Source organism: Corvus kubaryi, unplaced genomic scaffold, assembly GCF_017639235.1.
Source record: "Corvus kubaryi isolate FWS band 111438036 unplaced genomic scaffold, C.kubaryi_AGA036_p1.0 37387, whole genome shotgun sequence".
In the NCBI taxonomy this organism is placed as follows: Eukaryota; Metazoa; Chordata; class Aves; order Passeriformes; family Corvidae; genus Corvus; species Corvus kubaryi.
In genome coordinates this window covers 14,057,745-14,067,341 of record NW_024581129.1, presented here as the reverse complement: position 1 = coordinate 14,067,341, position 9,597 = coordinate 14,057,745, and the positions used below count along the sequence as shown (strand labels likewise).

Here is a 9,597-nt window from a genome sequence, read left to right as displayed (position 1 = left end):
TCACCTGGACAAGAGAAGGCTCCAGGGACACCTCAGAGCCCCTTGCAGTGCCTAAAGGGGCTCCAGGAGAGCTGCAGAGGGACTGGGGACAAGGGATGGAGGGACAGGACACAGGGAATGGCTTCCCAGTGCCAGAGGGCAGGGCTGGATGGGATATGGGGAAGGAATTGTTCCCTGGGAGGGTGGGCAGGCCCTGGCACAGGGTGCCCAGAGCAGCTGTGGCTGCCCCTGGATCCCTGGCAGTGTCCAAGGCCAGGTTGGACATTGGGGCTTGGAGCAACCTGGGACAGTGGAAGGTGTCCTGCCCATGGCAGGGGGTGGCATTAGATGAGCTTTAAGGTTCTTTCCAACCCAAATATTGGATGATCCAAAGCACAGACACACCAAGACATGAACCACCAGTGACTCTGAGAGCAGCCTGATGAAATCCCTGATGTTTCTCCCACTGTGGTTGGTTGCAATCCTGTCTCTGCTGGGAGGCCTCAGGCCTGAACCAAAAGCACCAGCCTTCAGCACCATCCCACGTGTGGGAAGGGGACTGAAAGATGGAAAGATTTTAAAGTGGAAACTGAAGGCTGAGAGGAGCTTTGGGGGCTCTGCCTGACATGGGACAATCAGGGAAGCACAACTGTCCTGCAGACCGGGCTGCTTCAGCCAACAGCTGCACTGCAGATGTCCCAAAAACCCCGTCAGGAGAGCGGCTCCAGGCAGCTCAGTGCACACCGAGAGCAGGGACTGCGCTCTGAGAGGAGCTGGGAATGCCTTTGGCATGTGGGAGAGTCACTGCAAGGACAAAATGCACAACTCCCCAAGGCCACATTCACTCCCTGGGTTGCCAGGCCCTGCCACAATGGGAGCAAGGCCTGCAATCAGCACTGCTGGGACACCTCCTGTGCCGGGCTCAGCTCTGGGCCCCCTCATGACGAAACAGACCCTGAGGGGCTGGAGCGTGTCTAGAGAAGGGAGCAGAGCTGGGAAGGGGCTGGAGCACCAGGAGCGGCTGAGGGAGCTGGGAAAGGGGCTCAGCCTGGAGCAAAGGAGGCTCAGGGGGGACCTTGTGGCTCTGCACAAGTCCCTGACAGGAGGGGGCAGCCGGGGGGGGTCGGGCTCTGCTGCCAGGGAACAGGGACAGGAGGAGAGGGAACGGCCTCAGGCTGGGCCAGGGGAGGTTTAGGTTGGATATTGGGGAAATTCCTTCATGGGAAGGGTGGTCAGGCACAGGCAGAACTACCCAGGGCAGTGCTGGGGTCACCACCCCTGAAGTGTTCAAAGAACATGTGGATGTGGCACTTGGGGACATGTTTTAGTGGTGGCCTTGGCAGTGTTGGAACAGTTGGACTCAATGATCCCAGAGGTCCTTTCCAACCTCAAAGCTCCCCTGATTCCCAGCTCAGCAGAACCAGTCTGGCAGCTTTGTACCTCCATTTTCCACAGGTGCCTGAATTTACACAACCACACTGAGGGAACGGCTCAGCAGGGACCAGCCCCGGGTGCCAGGCCAGGAACCCATGCAGGAATTAGGAAAAGATGGAGCCAGGAATGAGGAACAAGGAGAAGCAAGCCATGGTTCACTGCCAGCAGCTTCCCAGAGCTGGAAAAATGTTGGTCCCATGGCAGAGGGGATGCTGAGGGTGGCCCAGCAGAAGCAGCTCTCCCTGCCCAAGCAGGCTGAGGCTAAAGGGAAGTCATTTGTTTTGCAAAATTCCAAACCCAGGAATTAAAAAAAAAAAAAAGCCCCTGGGTTCCAAGCGGATCATTCCTCTGACAACGAGCAGAAAACGGAAGTCAAACAGGAATAAAGTGGAGAGGAATTCTGTGGGCAATTGTAATGATTATCAATTACTGTCTGGGCTGGGTTACATAACAGTATCAGCAGCTGGGGAATGCTTTGGGAGAGGGCTCCGTGGGCAAGAGCCATCGAAATGAGCCCTGTGCTGTGGTGCACTGTCATATTCCAATCAGTTAATTATGATGAGCCCAATCCAATTTTAATCAATCACAGCCCTGCTCCTGAGAGGAAGCCTCTCATGAATCCACCTCTCTTCTTTCAGTATTTAAAGGGGGTTTATAAAAAGAGAGGGAGAACAAGTTTTACACAGGCAGACAGTGACAGGACAAGGGGGAATGGGTGTGAACTGAAAGAGGAGAGATTTACACCGGATCTTATGGAGAAATTCTCCCCTGTGAGGGTGGGCAGGCCCTGGCACAGGGTGCCCAGAGCAGCTGGGGCTGCCCCTGGATCCCTGGCAGTGCCCAAGGCCAGGTTGGACGGGGCTTGGAGCAGCCTGGGATAGGGGAAGGTGTCCCTGCCCATGGCAGGGGGTGGAATGGGATGGGCTTTAAGGTTCTTTCCACCCAACACTGAAAACCCTCAGATGGGCCCTTTTCTGCCACTGGGGCTCCTGTCCCAGCCCAGGGCAGTGCCCACCCAGTACAAACTGGGCTCTTCACTGGTGCTGCACCCACACCCCATTCCCCGGACACCCCGGCTTTGTTCCCTTACCCACAGCCTGTGCCAACTCCGCAAAGGTGGGACAGGTGATGCTTTTTCCTTCTTCTGGGTAAAGAATGTTTCTTTATTTGCAGAAATGAACTCAAATTCCAGAGGAACACAACTAACCTTGATCAAAATAAATCACAGAATCCCAGACTGCTTTGAGTTGGAAGAGACCTTAAACCCAATCCAGTGCCACCCCTGCCATGGCAGGGACACCTTCCACTAGCCCAGGTGGCTCCAAGCTCTGTCCAACCTGGCCTTGGACACTGCCAGGGATCCAGGGGCAGCCACAGCTGCTCTGGGCACCCTGTGCCAGGGCCTGCCCACCCTCCCCGGGAACAATTCCTTCCCCATATCCCATCCAGCCCTGCCCTCTGGCAGTGGGAAGCCATTCCCTGTGTCCTGTCCCTCCAGACCCTTGTCCAAAGTCCCTCTCCCCAAAACCCACTCCTCACTCACTGCACTCTCAACCTGAGGGAGCAGGGCAGAATAAAAAGGTTGATTTAATAAACTGGTAGCTGGGATAAAATTACCAGCAGCAGCCTCCTCCCAGCCCACACAGACAAACCCAGCCTTTGAGCATTCACAGGCCAGGATAAGCCATCCATCCATCTGATTCCAGCCACAAAAACAGCACCAGAGAGCTCTGCCCGGGCTCTGATCTGCTCCCAGCCCTTCCCACCATTCCCAGGAGGCCTCCCAGGAGCTTAATGCCAAACCCGAGCAGGAGCAGCAAAAAAAACCCGGGAGCACGGGAATCGTCTCTTCCTCAGAGGCTTTTGGGATATTTATAAGTGAATCAAGCAAGCTGAAAATGGAATTTGCAAACCAGCCACCACCTCACCCAAAATTACACAAAATATGTTGGCTTGGAAGCGTTTTCCTCTCTGAGAGAGAAAGAAAAACTCCTGTCTTGGAGCTCCTGGAGCACACAGACCTGTTATTTATTGATGGTGGTAAAAGCCCTTTGAAGAGGGAGGAGAGGGAGGAGGAGAGGGAGGAGGAGAGGGAGGAGGCGAGGAAAGGGCTCCCACCCAATCCTCCAAAACCCACAAATTCCCTGCCATGATTTTCTTTGGAGGGAAAAAACTGGGCCCTTGGTCAAAGCAAGCAGAATATTTCAGATTTGTTGCTGTTCCAAAGCACACAGGGGTGTCCACAGGCACCTACTGCAGACCCAGAGCATCCCCCACTGCCATCCCAGCCCCCTTCCACAGCAGGAACAAAATTCCAGGAGCTGGACCTGATGATCCTTCCAAACCTGGATATTCTATGAAGTTAAACAGCAGTTAAAGCCTCTGGAAGGTGCAGCAGCAGCAACACAGTTGGAGGCAATTTAAGCCTCACTTGCCTGTGAAACCCTGATAGGTAAATTTAGAAATCTCTTCATAAAACCAGCATTTCCTCTGCTCAAACTGGCTAAGAACCATGAGAAAATGAAAAATAATAATAGTAATTGAGGTTTCCTCATGACAGAGATTCAGACTATCAGATTTCACAAAAATCTGGGGGAGTGGGAGAAAACCAAGGGGAAGAGGGAGGACATCCAAAATCAGATGCAATGTCAGCATCGCCTGGGGAGATGGAAGGAGGAAGCACTGGATCCAGGTACACAATTCCCAAGGGATCCATCCGAGGGGAGCAGGAAAAGCCAGCCTGGCATCACCATGGGGGGGGGGAGCCATTAAAAAGCTGCAGTTTGACACTATCCAGACTTCATTACAGAAACGAATTGCCAGATTTTCACATTGTTTTATTCAAAACTAAAAACCAACTGCAGGATTTTTGCAGCTGCAGTCTGGAGTGATCCCTGCCAGCCCCAAAATGGGATTTGTTCTGCAGCTCTCAGCTCAGGCTGGGCACCCCATTCCAAGAGACTGAGAAAAGTACAACAAACCTGATAAAACCCTTCATAAACCATCCCCTGAGGGAAAGGTAAAAGCTGAATATGGAGAGCTCAGCTGAGGATAAGCTGATGTGGTGGCAGGGCAGGTATTGAGGGATGGAAATGTTAAAGAAAGCAAAACAAATCACGCTGAAATGAAGCTCAAACTGATCATCAAGAGGAAGAAAAAAAGGGCTGAAGATCCCTTTGAGCCTTTGGAAGTGGGTTAGACAAACTCTGGGATTTCTCTTAATTGAGCCAAGGCAGCGAGATCATGTGGTGCAAGAGGCTTTTCCTTCTCCAATTGTCTGTTAGATCAAAACAAAAAAGGAAAAACAACCCAAGGTGCCAGCAGGATGCTTGTCCTCAGCCTTACAAACAATCCATTCTCCTCTGAGCCTGCTGGAAATCAATCCAGAGAGAAAAGGCTTGGGCTCTGTCACCTCAGCCAGCCAGACACAGTGCAAGGGTACAGCGGGCAAGACACAAAACATTAATTTTAAAGCTAAATTTAAACCCAAAGTGCTTGCACAACGGCCTTAGGTTCTGTGCAACCCCCAGAAGTGCAAGACACAACCCCTCCTGCTTTGCTAGGTGACATAAAAGTGTGTCCCCACCTCCCTGCTCACTGTTTAAGCCAATCTTACTCCATCCTTCCGTCCCAGCCAGTGGCTCCAGGGAGCATCAGATGCCAGAGAAACGCAGGGAGAAAGGGGAGGGAAAGGAGACAATAAAAACACACCACCGCTGGCAGCTGCCTCACAGGTGGTTTGTGAGCAGTCCAGGGGTGAAAAAATCAAGTTGTCCTCAAGACTTTTCTGTCCCAAATCCTGTTTGCAAGTCCATGGAACACATCAGGGGTCCGTGTGAGCTTTTCAAGTGGCAGAACAATCCACGTTGGACAAACATCCTCCTGGGACAGGCTGTGGGAGGACCATCCCAAGGCTGTCCCTTCCCTGCTCAAGGCCACCTCTGGCTCAGGTGTCACCCCCAGCACCATCCTCTCATCACCCCTTTGAAGATGAAGCTCCTGGCCAGAGCCTCAATCCCTATCAACTGTTATCGCTGCAGAGCAAAACAAACTGTCTTTATCTTTGCCTCTTCCCCATCCCAGCACCACAACCCCGGAGCTCTCCCAGTCAGCCTTCCAACTTTAAGCAAAACACCATCCCAATCCCATTTTTTTATCCCCACGGAGAGAAAAAGACCCAATTCTTCTGACCAGAAATCCACAATCCCATCGTGTTTATGGAATAAATGCCAGCTGGTGCCTTCCCTTTGACATTTAGCTAATAATTGTTGCAGCCAAACGAGCTGACAGCGCTCAGCTCAGCAGCCCATGAATGCCTCTGGTGTTTGAGTGAGCGCTAAAGACAACACTTGCTGCTCTCCAGCTCCTCATCCATGTGGATACATACACACACACACAGAGGCTCTCCTTAACCCTTCAGCCCTCTCCAGCCTCGGGAATCAGCTGCTTGTGGTGCTTCAACTTAGCCATTTGTTCCACCACTATGAACCCAGCCCTGTGGGCAGCAGGCAGGAGGAAGGAGGGGAGGAAAAAGGGAAGCAGGTACCTCCAGCAAGAGGGCTGGAATTTGTTCCTCGTTAACTGCCTGCTGATTGCCACGATACCTTTGTGATTATCCAGCCAGCCATCAAACCCCGGCCCCTCTCTCACAGCATCCCAGTTCTGGTTGTGGCACAACCTTTATTTACACCTCGAGGCTCCCATGTAGTCACCTTAACACTGTTTTACCCACTGGGGATATTCCTCCCCTTTAAATTCCGCCTGAGCTGGATCTCCGTTTTCCAAAAGACCCACTTTAGGCCCAAGTTCTGGCTGCTTCACGCAAAATAGGCCAGGAAACTTCCCCAGAACTCCTCTCTTTATTACTCCACGCATCAGGGGAGTTTAGGTTGGATATCAGGGAAAGGTTCTTCCCCCAGAGGCTCCCCAGGGAATGGTCCCGGCCCCGAGGCTGCCAGAGCTCCAGGAGCATTTGGACAGCGCTGCCAGGGATGCTCAGGGTGGGGTTGTTGAGGTGTCTGTGCAGGGCCAGGGGCTGGACTGGATGATCCTGGTGGGACCCTTCCTGCCCAGGATATTCTGTGATTCCATGATCTGCTGGGAGCTTACGGACCCCACCACCAACCCCTTCTCCTCCTCCCTCAATGTGCCCTGGTCTTTTCTAAGCTGCAGACTCACACCAAGTCCTCTTGCACCACAGGCATCACTCCTCCTCCTTTGCCAGTCCCCTGGAGTGCCCAGGACCTGTTGGCTCAGGCATTGCCACACCAACCTCCCCAAGGTACTCAGCACTCACTGTACCAGCACCCAGCTGTTCTGCATGCCAAGAGCTGCCTGTACCAGCCTCTTGCAGATGAGAAATGGGTTTTAAAAGCATCATTTATGGCAGCACAGGCAGCATTAGCTGTGCTCAGCAGCAAGGAACACGGAGCCTGCAGAGAGCCCCTTCCCAGATGGATCCATATGGACGGACACCGGCCAGCAGCCCAAAACCTCTGGGGACACCCTGCTGAGCTTTGGGGTGACCTTAACAGCCCACAGCCACTCCCCAGGCCACGTTCTGAAAGTGTTTTCCAGGCTCAGCGAGGCCGCTCTGGAGCTCTGGCACCATCCCCACGCCGGCGCTGCCGGGCCAAGCTGCACAGCCCAGAGCCACCTGCCTGTCCCCATTCCCCGCGTCCTTGGGCTGCTCCACGCCAAGGGACACGACGGCAAACAGTCCCCCGGGGAAGTGGCACCGTGTGCAGGGCTCGGGAGCCTCTGTGGGCTGTCTGCTCCTGCTTCCTCTGCTGGGGCCAGCAGTGGGACACGGCGGTGGCACAGAGAGCCCGGCCCACGGCAGGGCAGTGCAGAGCAGAGGATTTATGAATAAAGCCTCTCTCCTGGCACAGGTACCTGTGCTCACACCTTGACACCCTCTGCACACACAGTGCCCTCACCAGCAACACAAAGAAGTTCCCTATCTCCACTTCGCACGGCTGTTTTTCTAAAATAAAGGCCTTTGTTTTATCTTTGAGAGGTGTTCCTAGCAGGAGGACAGGGATGAAAAGCCCTCCTCCACCAAAAGCCTCCTTCACACATGATTTGCTTTGTCATGGCACTTAAATACCCGCGCAGCAGCCACGGAGGGAGAACGAGAGCAGATCTGGGCAGGCAAAGGGAAACTTCACAGCAATACCTGCACACCTTAAAAAAAAAAAAAAAAAATCCTTTTTTCCTGCTAGCGATGCCAGCCCAGGCCAGTGCATGAAACACCAACAAATCCATCTCCATCCCCTGGTGAGCGCTGCCGGAGCTTGCTCCATTTTGGGTCAGCCCAGGCAGCTTCAAATTACATCGCCTCTGATCTGCTGCCGGGGAACACCGGCTCGCCAGGGCACAAAGCAGCGGAAAGGGGGGAAAAAATACACATTCAGGTTGTCAAACCCGGGATAAGCGTGGTAGCAGGGAACCACGGAACGGCTGGGGTTGGAAAGGCCCTTAAGGATCACCTCGTTCCAACCCCGTGCCACGGGCAGGGATGCTCCCCGTTACGGAGGTGATCCACGGCCAGTGAGGTGCCAGCAAGGGGGGCAGGAGCAGCCCCACCTCCCGGGCTGTCCCCGCTGCCCAGCCGGACCCCGAGGCGTCAGTGACGGAGAACAAAGAGCGGGGCTGCCGGCTCCCGGCGGCGCTGCTCTGCTGTTCCCAGCGGATCGGGCCCTGGACACGGCAGCTCCGGTTCCTCCGGGCGCAGGGGGCGGGGGAGCCGCTCGGGCCCGCGCGTGCCCTTCACCCGGGGCGACGGCGATGCCAGCGCTGCCCTTGGGGACACTGACGGCTCTCCAAGGGCCGGAGCCCCAACAGGAGCCACCATCACCCTCGGGCAGCGGGGCCACCGGACACCCAGGGATGCCACCAGCCGCGGTGCCCCGGCCCGGAGCGAGCGCCGGGGGCCACGGTGGGCAGGTGCGGCGGCGGTGCCGGTGTGCCCGGCCCGGCGCTCACCTGCTCGGCGCCGTAGGCCGTGGCGAACTGCACGAACTCCTCCACGCGCACGAAGCCATCGCCGTCGCGGTCCAGGGCGTCGAAGACCGGGCGGAGGCGCGGCTCCTCATCCGGCGGGGGCTCGGCGGGGCCCCCCGGGCCCGGGCTGCCCCTGGCCTCCCCCGGGCACCAGGGCGGCGGCCCCGCGCCGGCAGCGGCGGGCTCAAGTGCCCAGAGGTCCAGCTCCAGCTCCGGGCCCAGGTCCGCGTCCTGTTCCAGCTCCGGTTCCAGGTCCAGCTCCGGTTCTAGGTCCAGCTCTGGCTCCGCTTCGAGGGCCAGCTCCGGTTCTAGGTCCAGCTCCGGCTCCGGTTCTAGGTCCAGCTCTGGTTCCGGTTCTAGGTCCAGCTCCGGCTCCGGTACCGCTTCCAAGTCCAGATCGGGCTCCGGTTCCAGCTCCGGTTCCAGCTGCGGCTCCGGTTCCAGCTCCGGCTCGGGCCCCGGTCCCGGCCCCCGGGGCAGCGGGGGCTCGGTCCCAGGCGGACGCGGCTCCATCTTCACCGCCGGCGCTGCGCGCCCGCCGCCGCCCGCCCCGGGCCATGCCCCGCGGCCATGCCCCGCTCACATCGGGGCGGTGCCGGTGCCGGTGCCGGTGCGGTCCCCGCGGCACTCACGGCTTTGTGCGAGGAACGCCGGCCCCGCCCGCCGACACCGGGGGCGGCCCCGCCGGTCCCGCCCCGCCCGGGGAGCGGCGGATCCGAGCGCCGGGGCCGCGAGTCCTGCCCGGGACCGGGGCTTGGGGGAGGCGGCGGCGGCGCTGAGACACAACCCCGCCGCCCGCCCGCCCGCGGCGCCGCTCCGGGGCCGCCCGCGGAGAACCGGCAGATCCAGCCCGGCCGCCGCCGCAGTAGCCGGGGCGGTGACGTCACTCGCCTGCCGGTGCGCCCCGCCCCTCCGCGGCGCGAGCCCGTGCTGAGGCCACGCCCCCTCCCCGGCTCGCGCACGGCGGGGGCGGGGCCGGAGGGGAGGGGCGGGGCCAGGCGGCGCGCGAGCACGTGGGACCGGAGGGGCACCGTGAGTGGGGACCCCCGCACTCCCCCATGAGAAACCATGCTCCGGGATCCCAAACCCAAACCATGCTCCTGAATCCCAAACCCAAACCATGCTCCTGAATCCCAAACCCAAACCATGCTCCGGGATCCCAAACCCAAACCATGCTCC

At 57.5% G+C, this 9,597-nt stretch overlaps 1 protein-coding gene across 2 annotated transcripts in view; it reads right to left on the bottom strand.

The window, feature by feature from the left end:
* RAB11FIP3 (RAB11 family interacting protein 3) overlaps positions 1 to 9,036 on the bottom strand; it is a 76,752-nt gene extending 67,716 nt beyond the window's left edge. The window contains exon 1 of one of the 2 annotated variants that reach the window (XM_042037509.1): positions 8,401 to 9,036. In XM_042037509.1, the coding sequence (XP_041893443.1) occupies positions 8,401 to 8,931 (531 nt within the window). In that variant the 5' untranslated portion in view covers positions 8,932 to 9,036. The remainder of the gene's footprint in view (positions 1 to 8,400) is intronic. The other variant, XM_042037510.1, reaches the window with a different exon arrangement.
* Positions 9,037 to 9,597: the final 561 nt, after the last annotated feature.